This window comes from Canis aureus, chromosome 7 (genome assembly GCF_053574225.1).
Source record: "Canis aureus isolate CA01 chromosome 7, VMU_Caureus_v.1.0, whole genome shotgun sequence".
NCBI classification, from domain to species: Eukaryota; Metazoa; Chordata; class Mammalia; order Carnivora; family Canidae; genus Canis; species Canis aureus.
In genome coordinates, this window is record NC_135617.1 from 15,091,056 (window position 1) to 15,114,075 (window position 23,020).

A 23,020-nucleotide genomic window follows, 5' to 3' on the forward strand; every position below is an offset into this window, starting at 1 on the left:
AATTTTACAAAGTTTACACCTTCAACATAGGCTTTTATGTTAACACAGTCATATCTCAGACACACACATACACACATATACACAGAGCCTATTTCTATTGCCAACTTTTTTCTATTCTTTTGGCTGGTGGCATGTTGAATGGGTTAGCTGATGGAGAATCTAGGCACAGAAGAGACTGGCCAAGCCAGACAAGGATAGAACTCAACCATAAAATTTCATTCTTCAGTCCATTCTTTTTATTGGTGGCAGGATATGAGGATGGATATGTGGGCTCCTAGTTTTTGTGTATCAAAAGCAGTCCCTTTCTGGACTGCATGATGGAATCATCACTTTTTCTTGACAACTCTTTATCTTTGAGGGGCGGCACCTGTCCCCTCATAATTCTTGAGACCCCAGGAAGAATTACAGGAAGAAATTCTGTGACAGAGAGTGCGCAGCTAGTACTTCCCAAGCCAGGTTGTCAGCTCATCAGTAGAGAGGGAGAGAACAGATTCGTGGCGAAGTGCATGGTGTCTGGAGACTGCTGGTGTTTGAATCCTGGCTCTGCCACTTTCAAGCTATGTGACCTTAGGCGAGTTAATTAACCTCTCTGTTGCTTCAGTGTTCCCATGACAGATGGGGATAATAAAAATTCCTGCCTCATAGGATTATTGCAAGGGCTAATTCAACACATGAATAAAGCACTTCAAACAGTGCCTGGTACGCAGTAAGCACTATATGCATGTTTGCTACTATTATTATTAATTTTTATTATTGCACACTGAAATGGTATTAATGTCACACACTATGAAGGCAGGGCAGCTCTCCTAGAAGAAAAGCAAAGAAACCGAGAGTAGAGAAACAGCCACACAAGAGGCAGATAGAACCATATATAGTGTAGATTCTGTGACTAGATTCTGACTTTCTAGATGCTCACTAACCTGTTAATAGGGAATGGTGTTGATTGAGGCAAACACAGCTGTCCCCAGACCCTACTGTGAAGTGACCATGATCTTTGATTCCGCCCCCCCACTCTCCAAACCTTGGTGCTGCCTCCACAGCTTTGTCCGAGTCTTGGTTACTTGTGAAGGGCAGCAATACCTGGTGAGGTGTTTCATGACTGCTTCCCTGAGGAAGAGTCTAAGGGAAGGTTTTGCCTGCATCTTTTCAAGGAGCACTGATGTTGGCTCCTTGGCTTCTGGCTCCTGGGTATGTATGTAAAATCCTTGAGTAGGGAATCAGGAGGGACTCTTCCGTAATATGAGTGGAGTGTTAGGATCTGAGACAACTGAAAATGGTGACCTGGAACCAATACTAGTCCATGGAGTAGGACTAACTCCATGGAGTAGGACAAAACTTTATTATGTTTTGTAGGGAATGTGCTTATTGAAGCAGAGCAGCAATCAAGTTTTGAAAAGTTTTCATGGAAAATGCATATAATGATGTTATGCAAAGTAACAGGAAGTGGTAACAATGACAATAATTAAATAGAAAATATGCAGAAATAAATTGCACCAAAATGTTAATTGTGATGACCTTGGATTGATGAGAGCATAGGTGCCTTTTGTTTTCTTCCTTATCTATTTATACCATTTCTATATACAGACTTCTAATTTTCCGGAATGAGAGTATATTATCTTTGATAGAAAATAAAATAGTGTAGTTAAAGGCTATAATCAAGAGACTCATTAATATAGAAACAACCTAAAGGGCCACAAAGGGGGGCTGGTAAAAAACAAAATGAAACTATGGTACATCCAAATAATGAACTGCTGTGCAGCTATCAAGATGATAGTGTGAAATTGAAATTTTTCCATTATAGGATGTTAAGTGGAAAAAAGTAGCATAGGAAACAATATATAATATATGCTAAATAGCAAATGTAAATATATATAAATGTATATGGAAGTATATACATTTCTGGAAGAACATAAACAAAAATGTTATTACAGTGGATGCGATTATTGGTAACTTTTATTTTTTGCGTATCCACATTTTCTAATTTTCTACAATAAAACATGGATTACCTATATAACAAGTAGATGTTTATAGAGCTTTTAAAAAACAAACATCCGAAGAATACTCTTAGGGCAATGAGATCCTGTAAGGAATAGTGACAAATTATGTATTTGTAAGCAATGTTGCCATCTGGTGGATCAAAGGCAAAAACTCACCCTCTTCATTTTTCCCTGGGAGTTAGGAAATGCATGTCAAATTCTGTGTCATGTTTCAGACCAATACCTGGACAAGTTTAGTGACTTAACCAAAGTGTTCCTTTGATTCACGTGAAAAGTAGCCCAGTGACTGGGTAGGAACCTAATTATGGGTATAACGTTTCAATTTAATTTAAAAAATTTTAACAAAATACCTGTTTTACTTAAAAGTGCCTGTGGGCACACTCATCCATAGACAATTCTGAGTTATCCATTTTATTTAGGATTATTTAGGGCAAAACTAACATCTTAACATAACTTTTTTCAACTACTTGGCTTAGTACCCAGACCTTAATTACACTGCAAATATTTGTAGAATGAATGATTACTTCTGGCTGACTTACCCCAACTAACAGTTGGTGTATTTTCATGGGCTATAAATTAATTTAAATATGAACCAGTCAAAGCACCAGTTCTCTTGATAAGCAAACATGAAATAATAAAATGCTTTACAAAGCCAAATGATGGTAGTTTAGCTGCCATTGTGGATACTCTACCCCCACCCCCCATCATCACCATAAGACTCTCTCCTATATCTCGCTCAGCCCATTTATGATTTAACTTTTCTCACTCACCTTTCTTCTTATGTGCATGAACATCTAAATCTTTGATAGTCCCCATGGAGAAAAACATTGTTAATGTCTCCCCCACCACATTCTTCCCAATTCCCCCATAAAGCTAAGCTGCTGCCTTTGAGAATTAACCCTGGCTTTCCTTACTGCCACCCCCCTCTCCCTGCAGGTGAGCTGATCAACCTTGCCATGTACTGTGAGAGGATAAGGAGGAAATTCTGGCCCGAGTGGCACCACGATGATGACAACACCATCTATGAGTCTGAGGAGAGCAGCGAGGGCAGCAAAACCCACACGCCCCTGCTGGATTTCAGCTTTTACTCAAGGACAGAGACCTTTGAAGATGAGGGAGCAGAGAACAGTTTTTCCAGAACCCCAGATACAGATTTCACTGGACACTCGCTCTTTGATTCTGACGTGGACATGGATGACTACACAGACCACGAACAGTGCAAGTGATGTTCAGCCTCGCTGACCCTCTTCTGCTAGAGCTGCCACTCCCTGGGGTTGGCCCGACGTCCTGGGTAGAAATCCATCTCAGCTGGGAGGAGATCTTCGTGCTCGGCACACTTCTCACAAGCTAACTGGACTATAGCAGCCTTATTTCTTTTTGTACAAAACAAAAACACAGAACCATTCAGATGGCTCCATTTAAAACAAACAGGCAAAAAAAAAAAAAAAAAAAAAAAAAAAGTCAGCATGGTTCCTGAAATCCATTTTTGTTTTCATTAGAAAACTACATTCTGTGGTAGAGCAGGTGCCAGAGCAGGTTGTCTATGGATCGTGTTTACGTAGATCCTCTTCAACCGGAGGGCTTAGCTGTGAGATGGAGTCTTGAACATCCTGCATCTACCTGGGTTCAGAGTCAATGAGACAAGTCGCCAGGAGAAATGTAGGAGACAGATGTTCTATGGTGGCTGCTTGTATTTTATTTGTGTATATTGTATGTTGAGATAATTCAAATAAAATCCATAGATATTCAGTGAAACACCTACTACGTGCAAAGCACTGTGTTAGGTGCTAATCAGTATAAGTTTTCTTTGTCCTGCCAGTGACTAGCTGTGTGATTTCGGGCAAGTCCCTTAATTCTTGTGTGCCTCATTTCCCCCACCTGTAAGGTGGGGATACCAATACTCTCCACCTACCTACCTCACAGGGGTGTTGTGAGGATTCACGTGGTAACATTCGGCGCTTTAAACCTCTTGGAAGGGGTGTGACATAAACGCAACATTTTCTTCTTGATTGTGCTTCCGACGTATGAAGATTCGAGGGCAGAGGAATTCCATATCCAGCCAACAGCAGCCACAGTCGACTCGCAAAAGCCGAGCAGACGAAACATGCAAAGGCACAGCTAGGACTCTGTCATCGTTCTTCCCTGTGATCTTGCTTGAATCGAAATCTTTTGTTGAAAGAGCCTTGAAAAATATTTTTACAGATCATCAACAGCTACACACAGTCTTCAATTCTGTGGACCTGCAGAAGTCTTTCTTTTGTTGCCTGAACGCACACTGGAATGTCGTCCTTTGTTGACTCCCGAGTGTTAAGTTGCCTGTGTTCGGTTTATTTGAAGGGAATAAAGCTCAGGAATATGATAGGTTTCTTAGGGGTGAAGGGGAAGGTATTTGACTGATTTTTCTAAGCAGTCGCTTACCAACATGTAATGTCTTTTTGAAAACAAACCTTGCAAGAAGTATTGAAAAGATGAAGTATGAAGAGGATCCTGTTACTGATATCAAAGCACTTTGTGCAGTGTAGACTCTATGCAGTTTTACTAATGCAACCTTTCTGGTGTTCTCAGCCATTGCCCCGTGAGAGGAAGGCAATGCTGAGGACAAATCTTAATATTTCTTAAGGATTTCCCATAGTCTCCCTGTGCTCCCTCTCCTTCCCCGTAGAGCACATGGATCCTTGGGGTTACTCTATTTACCAAGGCATCTCTGAAGACATTATTTTTGTTGACTTAAAACATTTTCCAGTGAAATATGGGGTGAAGATGCTGGGGTGATGGCCGTGGATTTGGGCTAGGAGGGTCGGTGTTAAGATTTACTACTGCAAACAGAACTGCTTTGCTTCCGATCACAATGGACTCACTGGGTAATGGTTATTCATTGTAGGGCCAAAGACGCACTGCTTAAAAGACAGCAACTTGTGCTGAGAAGTTCACATACTTTGCTTGAAAAAGACTCTCTTTGAATATGGCTTTTGCAAAAACAACCCTAAAATGTGGTGGATTCACAAAGAGGTAAAGGGGGAGAGTTGCTGAGGCCGCTTACCATTGAAGCAACTGTGTGGGATATATGTAACTGGGAAGAAATGTGGAGATGCCCTGAGTTAGAAATTCTTGTTGCACAGGAAACCCAATTGGTAGTATCTTATTAAAACCTTTCATCTTCCAGAGGAGACTGTTTGTGCCTGATGAAAATGTGGTGGAGAAGAAATGAATGGATGAGCGTGTTTTATCTCCAGCGTCGTGTGCGAGGATTGGTCATCTCTGTCTCTAACGTGTGTTCCAGGGTCAGCTGGTGGTAGTTCTGAGTGACTAGGGATACTTTGACTAGGGAAATTTTGGGCTTGAAAATGTGAATGAAATAAACAGATGGACTATAGACCTGTCCGCAAAAAGACCGAGTTGCCCTGTTCCCACCCTTAGCTGGAAAGAGTTGTGTTTGAAATTTTGCCAACAATTTATTCTTACTATATAGCACCAGGTGTGTTATATCTTCACTTCAAGAATGATTAAGTTATGCCTGTGTAGAGTCACATATTTTTTTATTGTGCATAGCTTGGCAAGGACATGGAGAGCCAATGTTTTTTTGTGAAGTTGTAAAATAAGTCATTCTATCTAGGTACCTGTCACAGGGGCTTGAATGGACATTACCACTTGGAGTCTTGGGTACCAGCCTGATGGCTCATGACTGACTATACAGCATTTTGTAGGTGTAACCTGATTTGGAACCCTGGAATATACCCAGGTTTTACCTTCCAATGTGTATTATAGAAACAAAAGGACCAAGAGAGAATCGCTGTGGTGTGGATGACCTGGGTAGTCTTTATGGGATGGCTTTATTTTTATCTTTTTAATTTTTATCTTTCATTCTTAAGCTCCCCAGATTTGAAATGTTCTCCAATATGGTGAACAGGTGCTACTTATAAGAAAAAATAACAAGAAATTAGGGGATATTTTGGTTATCTGGCTTACTTGTTCAAGTTGTGTTTCTTTTTTATTGGAAAGTAACTTAAGGAAGTGTGATCTTTAATGTTAACAGATGTTTTTTGGTTGATCGGAAGACCCACTAGCCACCTGTTTTTGTTTGTTTCTTTTTTACCTGTCATTGTAAAAATAAATTCTGCTCTTCCATCCCTCTCCCATTGTCACTTATCCCCACTCATCAGGATCGAAGAGCAGCAACAGTGTGATTTAATCTACATGTGGCAGAATAGATATAAGGGCAATATAAATTTATGCAGAGGTAAACTATATTGTCAGAGTTTACCATTTTGTTGTTACAATGAATTGTGAACAGTGATGCTACGGAGGCCACCCAGGTGACTGATCATAGACTTAGAACAACTTGGACTTGAATCACAACTGCAGTCTGGCCCTCCAATGAACCCTGCCTGTATGTACTGTGGTGTTAGAAATTAGGATATCTTTTCCTAAAATAGTTAAGAGTTCAAGGAAAGGAAGAGCTAGGGATTTTAGCTTCATGGGTGTTGCCTAGATTATTTGAGAGAAAGTATAGAATCATAGCAATGTATAGCGGGGCCATGGATTAGTTGTAGAAATCCCCTTACAGGAGAGCCTCTGAGGTTATTGGCTCTATGTCACATGCACATTCATTTGGAGGGCAGGACCTGAACTGAAATCATTGACCTTGCTTTAGATGGTTCTTGCCATTATACCACTTTGACTTGGTTTCCTTTTAAAACTCATGTCCCCTGAGAAATCACTCCATGCCTATGGAACCAGAACGTCCCCGCCTCTCTTAAAGAGTGCTTGGGGTCTTCCACTCTTGTTCTCCATGTCTATTCAGGTCCATCCAGACCAATTCAAGAGATCTTTCATTAGGATTTACTCTGTGCAAGACACTGCTAGACTCTATGAAAGACATTAAGTCACCAAGACTCCTTATCCTTTGTTATTTATCTTTAAAGAATCCATACCTGTTTGTTCACTTATTATGTATTTACTGAACATCTACCTACCCTCTGCCTGGCCCTAGGACCCATGCTGGATAAAGAGGTGAACAGAACAGACATGACATCCTTGTTTTAGGGCATCCTTTTTTTGCCTAGACTTCTCTGAAAGCTTCTTTTAAATGCTTGGTTGCTTCCCTGATCCATTCCACCCACCACCATTAATTTTTTTAAAAAGCCTTGGCCCTGAGGGGCTGCCATATTGCCTCAGGATGAGGGCCACTCCCTGGGGCATGGTATTCTCACCTCTTCTCTCATCTCATTTCCTGTTGTGTCTCCTAGGGCTCCTCCATTGTGAGCCATCCAGTGCATCTGGGTTGGTCTCTTTGCCACTGCCTAAATAGGCCTCGTGTCTGTCTGCCTCTGCTTATGCCTCTGCCTATGTTAGCCTCTCTTCTGCCTCTGCTTATGCTAGCCTCTCTTCTGAAATGCCTGCCCTTCCTATCTGCTGGTCCAACTCATGCCCAGCTCTTGAGGCCCATTCATCCATTCTGCAAGACTTCCCAGCCCATTATAATCTCTCCTTTCTCTAGAAACACAGCACTCATCATTTCCTTCCATGATGGCTACATGGGAAAGGTATGCCCAGAAAGCAGGCCATACACTAAAAAGTAGTGGTTTTAAATTTTTTGTGTTGGGGCTGTCACTGACAATCTAATGAAAATCCTGTACCTTATTACCAGAAAAATACATATATGCAAATATGCAAAATTTTACATATAAGTTCAGTTTTAGAGGCCTGAAATCATTCATGGATTCCTTAGGGATCTCACAGACCCTAGCCAAATAAGCCTATTAGAAAGTCTTTAAAAGTTACTGTTGTTAGTGTTCATTCTTTCTTGCCTCTGATGTATTCAGAGAGGAGAAAAATTGGTCTGGGATGTACGTGCAAAAGCAATCTCTTATTGTCCATGTCGAGTGTGTGTTGAGTGACAGGGAAGGAAGGAAGAAGAGCAGTCTAACATTAATTGATAAAGTGTCTTTGTCTTGACAGATTCGACCTTTCGAAACTGACAAGATTTTATTGTTGTCATTGTCGGTTGTCTTTAAACTATCCAAAAGTTAGTTTATCAAAATCAATTCAGGGCCAGATGAGCTTCACTTCAGCCCTTGAATCCACCACTTCTGCGTGGGTAGGGTGACTGGCTGGGGGCTTCAGATAGGAGAGAAGAGGCTGGATTTTTCCTTATAGGAAAAAGGTGTGCACAGTCACATTTTCCTGTACTCATCCATCCATTTATTCATGAATTCATTCATAGGATAATTGTTGAGTGTATTTTCAATAAAAGGATGGTGCCTTTGTTGATAGGTAACTACTCAGGTTTTTCTTTATTGTCGTCGTCTTTGTCGTCTTCTTTTTTTTTTTTTTTTTTTACAGGGTGAAGTTATTTTCATTGCTCCTGACTATGATCCAAGATCCTTTGCTTTCCGTTATGTGCAGTGCTGTTTAAGTTGAACAAGAACCGATGAAGGTACATTCGATCACAAATACTTCGAAGTCTGAATGCTGAACTCTGGCAACCCATCTTTAATAGATCCAGCCATCAATTATGTATGATTGTGGAGTGTTTGACCTTCTTTCACTTGCTTCCGGTGGTCTGGATGAAACTAGGTGAAGTTTGAAAGGATCCCCTTAGTGGGTGGGGCAGGAGGTCCCACTTTCCTGGAGTACTCTTGCTAGTGCTGGGAGTAAATGCAAACACATCATGAATGTTTTCGTCATTTGAATTCCTTACCAGAAACTTGAGTTTTTAGTCCCTGACTTTAAAGAATATCCGGAAGATATTATTTAAGATTCCTTAACCTTTAGGATAAGATAACTGGGATGAGTAACATATTGACCTGGTCTTTAGAGATGGTTAGAGAGGAAACTGAAAAATAGCTTAAAGGAAAGTGACTCAGCTCTCTTGGGGCTGACAGTGTGATCCCCTCCGGCATTCTGGCTCTTGCCAAGGCAGGGAACTTGTCCCCAGAACAAGGCCCTCTGAAACTTATTGCTGGCTAGATTATGACAAAGTGGGATGCTCGAAATTCAAGATTATTGCTCCAAGTTGTAAAACCTTTAGATAAATAAAGGGGCCCATTGCAATAATAAACTAACTTATGAATGTGGTCTACCCAGCACCAACACTCATGATCATTTTAGTAGGAGAAACAAGTTACCTAGAATAAAAGATTGGTAGAGACTTTAGTGTTCTGTACACAATTAAATAACATCAGCAATGAACTTCATGGCCTTCTTGGATTTTTGAAAATTGTTGTCCCTATTAGTAGCTTTAAATATTTTGAAGCAATCCACTAATTGTAGAGCAATATGTATTTATGATAATGGCTAATTTTATTAAATATGAATAACTTACACCCTGCCCCCACCACAGCAAACATCTTTTTTTTTTTTTTTTTTTTTTTTTTTTACTTTGTGACTTTGGAATAGAGCAACTCATTTATCAATAATATTTAAAACTTTTCCTTTCTTTAGTATTTTTAAAAGTTACTTATGGCTTTAAAAACAATAGGATTCAGCTCCTAAATTTTCATGTTAATTAGCTGTGGCTAAAAAGCAGAAGGAATACAATTAAGTGGAGGGCTAGGAAAGAGAAATGCAATGCTTTGGATATTTGCCACCTCCCTCCTCTTAACAGTCACAAAACGAAACAGATCTGTGGATTTCTTTTAACAGTTGTTCAGAATTAGAAGTGTTGTGTCATATTTTCTTCTCTCTCTTCAGTAAGAGATCACATTTGGCTTATTCAAACACAAACCATGTCCAAATGATTGTATTTTTACTTTAAACAAATTGTATCTGAATTCTTTTGCAGCAATAAGATTAAAAACAGTGCTCAAATTTTTGAGGAATCTCTGCTTCAGTAGGGGCGACATGTTTGTGTTACTCCTGTCAAAATGATTACCTCAAGTAATCAGTCTCATGGGATCATGCTTATTGTAAACATGTGTTTTCCCCAGAGATGTGCATCCTGCAGAGTGTCTGACAGCTCAGACGGTGGTGATGGTTGGGAAGATGAGGGTCTGAATCCTTCAGTTAATGGTATGAGGATTTCATGGAGTGGGAGGAGAGGAGAAAAGGGCGACGGATGTGGTGGCTTCAGGCAGCCACGTGGTATGGCCGTGTTAGAGATGTGTCCGGCACGTCAAAAGTTGTCTCAGTGGTGGTGTTAGTAACACAATACAAAATCCAGGTTTATACAACAAAAACAAATGCAATTTGTAGGGAAGGGTTGTTTGTGGATATACAGAAGACCGGTGAAGGAAGCATTGGAGTAACATTGATCTTTGTCTTAATTTATATGCTCGAGCTCCAGGATTGTCCCACCTAAAGCCAAGGAAGTAGGGGAGCAGGTAAGAGCAGAGTGTTGGACTCCACCCAGTTCCTTTGATTCTGGAACTTCCTTCTAGTTTCTCAAAAGGGTTTGTGGCATATGGCTTCCATTTTATACGTATAAAATGTACAAAGTAATGTCTATTTGTTTCGTTGATGTCCTTTAAATGGAGACACCCCAAATCATCGGTATTTAGGCAGGGGTCTCCAAACCTTTGTGCTCATTCACTCCACAGTAAAACTTTCTGAGCATGCTCGTTAGCATATTTATTTATAAACACACACACACTGCTCACACTGCTGTACTGATACGTACATGAAAAACCATGGCAAACATAGAAATTTTCATATTCTCCCGCACTCAATAAGAGTTTAGGGAACAGGGCAAGGTGTATTTAGGGGTAGCACCTAGAAGGCTGCCATTGATTAAAGAATGTGTATGTAACATTTGCGGCAAAGTGATATGTAAAATAGGCATGGGCGCATGATCGTAGGTCAAGGAATGTATGTCTGCGTGTATTTATTTTTACTTAAAATGGACATTTTTAGTTGGGGAAGAGAATAGTGAATACATAGATATCCCCTTTACAAGAGCCATTTTTGATCCTGTTTTTTGGGACCACTTGATCTGGAATGTTTCGGAAATTTCTGAAAGATTTCACAGTCCATGGATTTAAGCAAAATAAGAAAGGAGGGGAAAAAAACAATGCAAATATGGGATGTATTGCTTGAGAATTCCAGTACGAATCTGAAAAGCATGTTTTGCTAATTCCTGGTAACCATCATCTCACTGATTATATATCTTTCTTCTGTTTGTTTGTAACCCCATGTCTGCAAATGTGTGGAAGATGCACAGATTTATTTTCAGATGTCTGAGATAGGAAGGACTGATGTTGGTATAATTTGAACCCACATTTCAACTGCTTGGGGGCTGATGGGTGGACACGGCCGGCCTGGAAGCATTTACCTGAACCATCTGTTTCGCAAACACAAATAGCGTCTTGCTGAACAAAGGGCCTCCGTGTGGAGGTGGCATTCCAGTGTTTATTTCTGGACCTATGAGTTACTTTAGCACAGTTATTGTTAGTAGTTTATAAAGCCATATTTAAACTTGTACACTTGATTGTAAGATAGATTTGAATTGTGCACTATGTTGATTACTGTATATAAATGTGGAAATTCTGTACATTTGGTCTCAATGCTGTATGTATTTGATGTGTAAATGATAACTAGTGGTTATGAAATAGCTTTGCTGTGAATGTCTTTATTCCCATTTGCTTCTCTTTTTGCAAATTTGAATGTTTTAAACGTTACCCTCAGGAGGAAAATCTGAAATTTTTGCATCTAACATACTGTTAAGTGGTGGTCTCTTAGATGCTTGGGAAGATCTTTTCCTTGTAAGGCTCTTGTATAATTAAAACATAGGTAATGAATTTTTTAGCCATATAACTTTTGGATAAGAATTTCAAACGAATGTTTTTTAAGTAGAAAAACAGGTCTTTGAATATGTTATCCTCCCCTCTCCTGCCTTTAGTTCCTTTTTAAGATTTTATTTACTTATCTGAGAGAAACAGACGGAGAGAGTGACTGAGAGGAGAGGGAGAAGCAGACCCCTGGCTGAATAGGGAACCTGGTGAGGGGCTCGATCCCAGGACTCTGGGATCATGACCCCAAGTCGAAGGCAGACACTTAACCGACTGAGCAACCCAGGTGCCCTCCTGCCCTTAGTTCTTGCCCAGTGTGCCCCTCAGAGCTTTTGGGGAGTGATATCCACTAGTAGAGAGAAGAAAAGGAGAGGGTGGAAGCGGGACACATGTTAAGACCTTCACGGGGGGTACTAGGCCTGATGACAGAGCAATTTCCTTTTCTATTGATAGTGTCTAAATTAGTTTTTGTACCTCTTCAATGAAGTATGATTCCCATTTTGTAGATGACGAAGGAGCCTTGGGAAGGTAGATTAGGGTAAAGTGGCTAAGATGTGCTCAAGTCATAGATTTGCAGTGAGGGCTTTAGAAATACAAATCCTGTCACTAAGTGTTCCACCCAGACACGCCTGGCAATGAATGGCAAAAGACAGCGGGGCCTAAGGGCATGTCAAGACCCATAGAGACATTTAGGATGTTTGAAATCCTATCTAGAAATCTGACCAATTATTATTCATACGTTAGCATCTTAGCTTTTATTTATTTTTTAAGAGATTTTATTTATTCATGAGAGACCTACAGAGAGAGGTAGAGACATAGGAAGAGGGAAAAACAGGCTCTCTGCCAGGAGCCTGATGTGGGACTCAATCCTAGGACTCCAGGATCGTGACCTGAGCCAAAGGCAGATGCTCAACTACTGAGCCACCCAGGTGGCCCTAGCATCTTAGCATTTACAGCAAATTGCAATAAGGTAACATTCAAAATCCTAAACTTCCCCAACCATGGGAATATCTATTAAGTAGGAATTCAGAGGATACTGTAATCCCACATTCTAGAGATCATAATTTGGATTTTAGACCCCCTTTCCTCTGTTGACTTATAAATCCCAACTAGTCAACCCTGCTTATTAACACAGGCCCATAATTGAAAATGCTTTGGGGCAAAGCTATATCTACTTCCATTTAAGTTAGCTCCGGACCCTTCCAGAACTTGTGGGGAGGTCCTGGGTTCAAGCCTGGTCCCCTTAGGGAAGCTTGCCCTCTTCGCTTTCCAAGGCATCAGAAGGAAGCGGGGGGGGGGGGGGGGGGGGGTTGTTCGCCTTTCCAACGTGCTGTGCTCTCTCAGAAGGAATGTCTTCCTGCCAGTTGTACTGAATATTCCACGACTTGATTTTTCATATTTTTGTCCTTCTTTCCTTTCAGAGAAGAGGCAGAGCAGGTGGTGTCCTGGCTCTCCCAGGGGCGGCCTATTTTGCTTGCACATGATGCCACTGTCAGCACCCATTAAACCCTTCCCAGCTGGGCTGGTTCCCATTAGCACCAGACTTTTCTTTTAAAGCCTACTGAGGTGAAAGTAGTTAATCCCGTGGATGAGAGGAAACTTTGGAAAACAAAGGAAAGAGGACCAGCTCCCTCCCTCACGGCAATGGCTGGGTTGGTGCCCTGTGTGCCCAAGAGCTACCTGGTGTATTTTCATGGTGGTGCGCCCATTGTGAAGACGGAGGGTCATCTCCAGGTGAGGGCCTGTTAGGTTGGAGGCTCACCCACTCGGGGAAGTGTGTTTGGCCTGGGCGAGCACACTGGGTAACAGGTGCTCAACATGTATCAGGTCAACCCTGATGAAAACAACACCACAGGCAGCCTTGAAAGGGAGGAGGAGAGTTGAAGGGAGGGCTACAGGGGCAGGGAGCAGCCCCAGACCCCTCCCCTGGGCCCTGCTGCTTCCTTCTGCACCCTCACAGACCTCCCTGCGGCCAGCTGGGGCATTCATGGGCTAGCAGTGGAAATTTTAGGACTGCTCTGGGATGTCAGAGTCCAGATTCCCTGGTAAGAGGGGAGTAAGAGGGGAAGGAGACTAGGCCGGACTGTTTGGAAGTCATCCCTCTGAGGGTAAGGAATGAGGACTTATGCAAGGAAAGAGTATTTAAATAAGACTTGTGTGATGACAGCCTGGATGTGGGCCCAGTCCGAGGAGAGGTGGCCACAGAGCAGCTGGGCTGCATCTCGGTGGCCACCGAGATGAAGTTAGAGACCAGAAGTGGGGCAGGGGTGCTGTGGGAACCGGAAGGGCGAGATGCCAGGCGTGGAACGTGGAGCACATGCACAAGGAAATGCTGACTCCCGGGTGTGGGGAAGGAGAAGACCAAGGTGTGGGGGTAATGCTGGGATGTGAAGAAGCGCTGGTCTGGGGGAAAGTGGTGGTTGGGTTTAGCCACACCAAACATGAGCAAGCAGCAGGAGATGCGGGACTGGAGCTTGGGAAGGGGGGGCAAAGTGAAGCTGCAGCCCCGGAAGGGGTTGTGGAAGCAAATGGGCTGGAGAGTGATGGAACATCTTTAGCTCCCTGCATTTGTTTAATGTTGCCCTGCCGGTAGGCGACTGTCTCAGTAACTCCCTGCCCCTGTCACCTGTGTCCTCACATGCGAAACGGGGGGTCTTGCAGGTTGATCTTCAAGGTACCTTCCAGTTCAACCTCCTTTTGTCCTTCCCCATGGTTGAATACCACTTTCCTATCAACACCGATTCCACCTCCTGCTTTGTTGATTCTGATCGTGTTGGAAGGAGGAATTTCGTGACCAGATCAGCCACTAAGAGCTAACATTTACTATCGCTTAGTCTGTGCCGTGCCCTGTGTTCTTGGCAACCTGCACCCCTTAATTCGTTTAACCTTTACAAACGCCCGGTGAGAAAGGGACTATCAGTGGCGCCACTGCCACCACCATGATTAGCACCACCACCACCACCACCACCACCACCACCACCACCACCATCACCACCACCTTCCTCGGCACCATCACCATCATCACCATGTCTGGTTCACAGATGAGGAAACTGAGGTAAAGAGAGGTTAAATGACTTGTCCCGGGTCTCCGCCAAGTGAACAGCAGAGCTGGGGTTTGAAGACCTAGGTTTGAGCCCATTTTGTGCACCGCTAGCCCTACACCATTCTAGTGGTTGTGACATTGGACCACACAACCTTTTGAGGAGAAGGCTTGTGTGGAAGCAGAAATGACTTAATTAACTTCTGAGTTATTCTCAGGCAGCCATGGGGTTTGTCTTCTTACAGAATGCACATAAACCCTGTCACCAGGCCTTGGATCCATGTTCAGACAGACGCTGGTTCTGTGCTGGATGGTGGGGGGTGGGGGGACCTGAGTTGTGGGTTATCCCTGGTTCATGTGCTTCCCTTCTGGTGGTCATGGCCATTGGCCCCACACACTGGCATTCGCCTTGACCCTCCTTAGAGAGGGAATTCCTGGGGAAATAACAGAAAAAGAAGGAGACAACCCCCCTAGGTGGCAGGGTTCTTCGGGTTTCTACTGCCTGCTGCCCGGAGGAGCTCATCACATGCATTGCTGGCCACCAACTGTAAGCAGTTGCTGCGCACTTCTCCGTCTCTAACCCCACACCATGCTCCCCGTCTCCAGACCCACATATCCATATGCCCGTGGGATGCTGCCTGTGGATGTCTCCACACGTCCAGATGTCACTGCTAATCCACATCCTCCCTCCGTCTGCTGTTTGTCAGGGTTCCCGAGCCTCTTAGTGTCTCAGCAAGAACCCCAGAGTCACCCAGTCCTGGGGGTTCTGCTTCCTGAATTCCTTGGAATTCATCTCCTCAGCTCAGCCTGAGCTTGTGGGGCTGCTGCCTTCTGTCTAGTTTCCTTCCTTCTGGTCCGCCTCCCTCAAACCCAGCCTCCACCTTGCTGCCAAGCTATTCAAGAATTTGCGTGTCATCCTTGCGCAGGGGCCATGCTAATCTTCTCTGTGTTGTTCCAATTTTAGTATATGTGTTGCCGAGGCGAGCACTGCCAAGGGACTCATAAAGGGAAAACTGTCCTTGTTGTTTCTGTAGCTTTCAGGATAAAGTACAGGCACATGAGGCCTTCCGGGACCTGAACACGCCTCCCTCACTTGCCATATTTCCCACCACTGCCCTTCCCATCTTCACACACCAAACTCCAGAGTTACCAAACTATGGATTTTGTCACCTTGTTTTACCTGTCATTCCACCACTGAAGGAATGATGCTGATGTAAAAAAAAAAAAAAAAAAAAAAAGTTATTGGCATTTTTTCCTCCTTTTCTATTTACATAGATAACAAATGGCTGGCTACAGTTGATTTTTTTTTTTTTTTTTCTGTTTTCTCTGCTGAGTGCCTTCTTTTCACCAGACTTTCCCCAAGGAGAGAAAGCGAAAGAGAAAGGTGTTCTTCATTTCTGACCTGGTGGGGGATAGAAAGGTACATCAGATGCTGACTCTACCCTCAATGGTAGGTAAGACATAAAACTGGTAAACTATAGATGTTGATAGATACCACAAGAGAGGGATAGATAAGATGGGTTGGGGGGATCCCCCTGGTGGATAGAACCCTCCCAGTACAGGGAGCTTCATCTTTCTGAGATGAACCTCACTGTCAAGGACCTCCTCTTCACCCTCAACATCTTAGGTAAGTAGTATTAGCCCTGAAGGGTTCAAGGAGTCCGAGAGCTGTCTTTAAAGGATCAAAATGGACCTAGAGCACATCTGTGGTTGGGAAGGACAAGGCTTTCCACCAACGGCTTGGAGGCAGATGGTGGGGGCTGTTGGATGTCTGTAACCTTGTGTCTTAGCAGCAGCTGCATCAACCCCTTTCTCCTTAAGAGCAGCTTCTGGAAGTCACTGTGCAGCAGCTTTTCCTATGAGTGCATATTAGCTTCGGGGAACTCTTAGGATGGAACACTCTGGAAACCCCACCCACAAATGCTTGTAGTTGTTTCCTTATCAAACATTTGCTTTACTTGTTGCGGGGTACTTATCCCCCGGGCAGGGCTCTCTAGGATGTCTGATTTCTGGTGCTGGATAACTTGAAGGGTTTAGGGTTTGCAGTAGGTAGAGATATGAAAGGAACCGCATGATCCTCTCCCACAGCATTCGTACATGTAGTAAATGCTCAATAAAGACTGGTTATAGGAATGGACAGATTCTCAAGGAAAAGAAAGATCAAATTGCAAAGAGACATCCAAAGTTTGAAGTTTGACATGACATACTGTGCAGAGGCAGCCGGTAAATCACTCATAGAACAAACCACAGGTGACTGAAATATGGGGTAGTAATTTTTGTAGGCTCAAGTGGTTTATGGAGTCCTTAGGATCTCTTGATGGAGTTATAGCCCTGTAATTCAAATAGCTCCCATTTCCTTGACACATGTAGACCATGGATCTGAATCCCAAATCCTGCCCATGGCTGGCACTGCATTTTTTCCCACCCCTGCAGTCGTTTGCTGCCCAACAAAATCTTATTGGAGCCTCTAGTGTGAAGTACATTCACCCATTCTTTGTTTTATACTGTTTCTATGTATTACAATCTATTTATTAATGAGACGGCATCCATTAAAACTGTGTATGGCTCTCTTTTGGGGGTCTTGGAAGTCTATTCCTTTTAGCTATCGGTTTTTGCATCCTATAGGAGGCGGAGTGATATTAGTGATACTTTCTTTGCTTAAGTATTGGCATATTTAGACTTAGCCCGATCTCTGCACACAAAAGTAAAGGGAGAAATCCCTGGTAGGTAGGAGATAAGATTTATTTTTTTTTATGATTTTTAAAGAAGATTTTATTTATTTATTCATGAGAGACACAGAAAGAGAGGCAGAGACAGGCAGAGGGAGGAGAAGCAGGCTCCCTGCAAGGACTCAATCTCAGGAATCCAGGATCAGGCCCTGAGCCAAAGGCAGATGCTCAACCGCTGAGCCACCCAGGCGTCCCATCAGGTATGATTATGAAGCAACTTCTTATTATTGGTTTTTTAACTGCAACTGCAAAGTTAGTCTCTGTAGGATTAGTTTTCCCTTTAATATTGGATGAAATTTCAGGCAAGCCTCATTGTTTATCTGCTTAGTCTTAGTGAAAGTTGGGGATCTCTTTAGTCTCTCAAGACAGGTGCAGTTTGTTACGAAGATGTACAGTCGTGTAATAACCAGAATGCTGGGTTCCATTCAACAGTAAAGTTGCTCCTTTGCTTGAGTCTCCGTCAGAAGGGCATGGTACCTTTATTTTAGGTCTTCTTTCAACCTCTGCCTCTTTCCCTCTTTCCCACCGCATACCCACATCGGCTAGCTGTAACTTCTGACCATTCTAGGGTTAGAGCAGAGGAAGGCAGAGGAAAGCATGTCTAACTTGACTGCCACCAAAATGGTTGTAGATATTTGTAGATGTTTAAAGATGACTCTGTGGTGGGTGTTTTCACAGAACCGTTGGAGACCTCCCTGGTACTAGGGGTCTTTCCTCTGGCAGTTCCCATGACACAGGCAAATGCGTCTCTCCTGGCTGGTCCTTTATGACTCTGCCATTGGCCCTTGGTTGGAATTCTAACACTTTTCTAAAAATCCCCTTGGGCAAAGTGCCTTTAAGATGGTACCGTTATCTCTGTCTCTTTTAATGATAAAATGTAGATTTTGCCACTAAAAAGTCGAGCTCTCCACCAAACCCCACTCACTAAGCTTGAGGAGGTTGGAAATTACCCTCGTCCCTTCCCCCACCCCTCGCCTACCCTGCTTAAGTGGTTTGAGACCCACTGCACAGTGGGACTAGTTGGAACCTATTGTCCTGGGGATTCAGTAGAAGGTGAGAGTACACTCCCGGGATGTGAGAGTACATCCTGTAAACTGTAGCATATACATGTGAAAGTGAACCAATTTTTTTTAATTTTTAAAATTTTCTTTCTTTCTTTCTTTCTTTCTTTCTTTCTTTCTTTCTTTCTTCTTTCTTTTTTTTTCTTTCTTTCTTTTTTCTTTCTTTCTTTCTTTCTTTCTTTCTTTCTTTCTTTCTTTCTTTCTTTCTTTCTTTTTCTTTCTTTCTATTTTGCGAACCAATTTTTATGTGGGTTTGATAGTCCTAAGTCTGTGAGAACTCATGTTCTCACCTAAATGGGCAGGACTTTGGTGTCTTTTCTCAGGCTAGATGTGGGAGGCTCTTAGCACAGTGACTCTGTTCCAAGCAACTGCACCTTTCCTGTTCCTTCCTGTGGGCTTCTATTTCTTCCTTTATCATTGCAAAATAAGAGAATGAAATATTTTGTAGTCCAATGAACCGGATTATCTTACCCTCAGATCCTGAAGTACCTTTAAGCTATCCCCTTGGCATATAGGAATATTTCCAAATATCCTTTTCTCTTAGTAACCTAGAATGAAACTAACATCCATACATAAAAATCAATCTATAATCAATCAATCAATCAATGGGTAATCATTGCTCACCTTGTGCTCTGTTCTGTGCTAGTGATTTGACAGGGCTAAATAAGACCATATTTTATATGAGAATATAAACTATGTAGATGTGAAAAGATATCTGGCAAAGGATAAGGGGACTGTCAAGGGGCCTGGCTTGGAGACTGTCTAGTAGGAGGCCTTGGCTTTATGGAAAGCTAAGGGAATTTGATAGGAAAGTTTAGTGTTTTTGTTTTTGTTTTTTAGAGGGAGAGAGAGAGTGGGGAGAGGCAGAGGGAGAGAGAGAATCTTAAGCAGGTTCTGTGTCCAGCACGGAGCCTGACATGGGGCTCGGTCTCACAACACTGAGAGCATGACTGAGCCAGAATCAAGAGTAAGATTCTTAATTGACTGAGTCATCTGGGTGCCCGGTGAAATATTAGTTATTAAAATTTCTCATCTAAAGGAAAAAATGAAGGGTAGATTGGTCATAGTGGTTTATTCCTGAATTGTGATTCAGGGAAGTTATAATGATTTGTGTTTTAATTATGCCTATGTATAAGATTAAGGTTAATCTAAGACTTATAAAAAGAGTAGAAATCTACTTTTAAAGTCTGGCTGCTATGTGCTGGATGCTGTCATTCTGCCCCCAACTGGTGGAATGCAGTGGAAGGGACCTGTTCTAAGTGGCAAGTGAGTTTGTAACTAGGTCTGTGCAAGACACTGGAGTTTGGTGGATACAAAAAGGAGAAGTTTGGAACTTTGTGTGGGATGCAATGAGGACTTTCAAGTGGAAGACTGGCAAGATGATAAAGGAAGAATGTTCCAGCAGGTATTAGAAGGGAAGAGCAGAGTGTCTTATAAATTTGTTCCTTCCTTTTTATTTTCATTGTTGCTCTCAGCTTGGGTCCTTGTTGCTTCTTGTCGGAACTTCTTGCTTTGATGGTTCCTCACCCTCTACAGAGTGGTCTCAACTCTTTAACCTATTTGTCAAGGGCTTCTGATACCTGGTTCCTAAATTCCTATTTTCCCACTCCTCTACGTGAAGCTTCTTCACATGAACTCTGTTCTCCACCCAGAAATCGTGTCATACCCTTGGCTAGCTTTATGTCTTAGTTCATAGAGTTTCTATCCTAATAGCTTATCTGTTCCCCTTCCATGCATTATGGCCATATCAAATTCATCCTTCTCCACGAAGTCTTCCTGCTTTGAGAAATGGTGCCTTCTTAATTTCTGAAATATTCACTGTTCATCTATTCATTGAGCACCTAATATGTGCCTCCATGCTTTCCTATTCATTTCCTGTTGTATACCACATTCTAGATTATGAACTTCCAGAAATACCACTTGAATTTCTATATTTTTAAAAATTTCCTCCGAGGCTTCAGTAAATGTGTGCTGTCCAAGGTAAAGACAGTGGAAGTAGAGGGAAAGACACAGATGCATGAATGATTTTGGAGGAAGACTTCACAGAACTTTGTGATTACTGACTTAACGAGATGCTTCTTGGGGACTTATTTTTATTTGTATGCTGTTTAAACTCTTGAGATAATGGGTTCCATATACATCCATACTCCTGTGCAAAGAAATTCTTCCTTTTATTTGTCCTAAATTGCCCTTTATACTGATGATCCTATTTAAAGCATAAGGTCTATATGCCTTTTAAAGGTTAGGGCACTGTTTAGCCAGACGCCCAAATATTTATATACTGAGACCTACACGAGTGTTGTCTGATTAATACCTGTCTTCTTGGGAAAGCTGTGAATAATGTCAACATGAACTACATTATTCCTGCTAAAAATTCATCCATTTAGTTTAACTTGCATGTAATGACACCTGAAAGTCAGGAGCTGTTTGCTGAGCGCTGTTGCAATACTGTTGTAGCTCATTCATAACGAATGGCAATGAAGTACTTTCAGCATACCAAATGGGAGCATCAGCATAAATGGGAAATTTAGGGGCTCCTGGAAACCTTTAATATGTGATGAATATAAAAGGAAAATGCAATGGGTCTCAGAGAAATCCTTGTTTGGGAAAAAAAAAGACGCCTTCAGTAATAAAATTGAATTGGAAGTTAAAACTATGGTATTAACCACATGCTCTACGTTAATGCCAGCTGAAATTTATCAAAAAAGCTGAACAATAAAGAAGGTGGAGATGGAGCTATTAAATAGGCCTGTGGGGGGGTGGCTGGGGAAGTACAGACCCCCTCCATTTTCTTTTCATCTTTCTCTTTCCTCTTTTTGATTCCTTCTCTTCTCTCCCATTACAAGCAGCCTCTCATCTTTCCTCTACAGGCAGCTCCTTTCTCTCTCCCTCCTCTTTCCTGTTCCCTCTCCATTGTGAGTTATAGGGTTTTGCAATTTGGAGGACCTTGAGACCATCGAATTAGTCTTCTTCTCATAGATGAGGCTGAAAAGCCCAAGAGGAATTAACTTACTCGCTCAAGTCACCCAGTGAGTGATAGAATCTCTACAGGAAGCCCCACCTCTGAGTTTTGAAAGGGACCAGGATGTCACCTGTGCCACGCATCCGTCCAATGCAGAAGCACTTTCTAAAATACCTGGAAACAGTTTGAGACTAATTCCAGGGAGAGTAGCCTACTTATTGGTTAGGTACATTATTAAAATTGTTGGAAAATTGTGATAGAAATCTATTCTTTAGGTTAAATTCTGCCTCCTTGCAATTTTCTTTCACTGTTCTTACTTCCATCTACTGAGTTTCAGTGAAGGTTTCCTTTCATGTGCTTGCTCTTTAAAATATGTGATGAAGCAACTGGACTTTCTTAAGCCTTTTCTCCTGTAAACCAAACATCCCTTAATGGTTCCTCCTGTCAAATGGTTTACCCATCTCTTACCACATTAGAGCCCTCCCTTTGGTGATCTCTAGTCAGTGTCATCCTTATAGAATGACCAAAGATTTAGACACTATACTTCAAATAATATTTAATCCACATAGACTACAGGATCACGATTTGGACATTTGATCAGTTTATTAGTGCTCATCAAGTTAGCTTACTGGAAGGTTAGACTCAGTTGAAACCCTCACATCTCCTCCATTTACACTGCCAAGAAGCCAGATTTTTCCAGCTCTTCGGATCTGATTATGTAGATGACTATAACATTATGTCTTAATTACTATTCCCATAACATTTGATCATTTTGGTTTTACCATTTTCCCCTATAATGTGGGTTCTTTCTGGGTTGGTAGCTTTTGTCCACATTTTACAGTGCACCCCAGTTTCATACTGGTGAACAGTCAACTTCAGTCAAGGTGTAAATCTATTTTAACCACACAAAATGTGCACACCATCACAGTGATCTCTGCCAGATAGGATATTGTGACGGTTACCTGCTATGGAGTAGAATGGAGTACTCCTTTGTTTGTGTCAGTTAAGGTTCTTTTGATTACAAGCAATAGAAGTTAATTAGAAAAATGCTTGGGACACCTGGGTGGCTCAGTCAATTGAGCATCTGTCTCTTGGTTTTGGCTCTGGTCATGATCTCAGGGTCCTGAGATCGAGCCTGTTTCAGGCTCAACAATCAGTCTAAGATGAGTCTGCTTGAGATTCTCTCTCTCCCTCTTCCCAGCTAAAATAAATGAATGAATCTTTGGAAAAACTCTTCTTTCTCACAGAGTGAAAGGAAGAATGGGGCGATCAAATCTCAGAATGGGCAATTCTACAGGCAAGTGTGCATGAGATCTAGAGATTGGTGACTCCTAGTGTCTCGGGTTTTTTCATTCTACCTTCAAGATTCTTGGTGAAACAATCTGATTGATCCCACTTAGGTGCCACTGAGGTCCCTGGAACTGTCTTGGTTCTTGCTTTCCCCACTCTTGGTTGTCTCATTTTGTTCTGAGTCATGTAGTCAGAGGTACAAAGTTTTGTTACATA

General features: G+C 42.2%; 1 protein-coding gene and 1 non-coding gene across 7 annotated transcripts in view; one reads left to right on the forward strand and one right to left on the reverse strand.

The window, feature by feature from the left end:
* FAXC (failed axon connections homolog, metaxin like GST domain containing) overlaps nucleotides 1-11,544 on the forward strand; it is a 78,178-nt gene extending 66,634 nt beyond the window's left edge. For 4 of the 6 annotated variants that reach the window (XM_077902991.1, XM_077902993.1, XM_077902994.1 and 1 more), the window contains one exon: nucleotides 2,934-11,544. In XM_077902991.1, the coding sequence (XP_077759117.1) occupies nucleotides 2,934-3,223 (290 nt within the window). In that variant the 3' untranslated portion in view covers nucleotides 3,224-11,544. The remainder of the gene's footprint in view (nucleotides 1-2,933) is intronic. The other 2 variants (XR_013382965.1, XM_077902995.1) reach the window with 2 other exon arrangements.
* Nucleotides 11,545-15,643: 4,099 nt separating this feature from the next.
* LOC144317980 (U6 spliceosomal RNA) lies at nucleotides 15,644-15,750 on the reverse strand. The gene has a single exon (XR_013383843.1). It is a non-coding gene; the product is annotated as a U6 spliceosomal RNA (small nuclear RNA).
* Nucleotides 15,751-23,020: the final 7,270 nt, after the last annotated feature.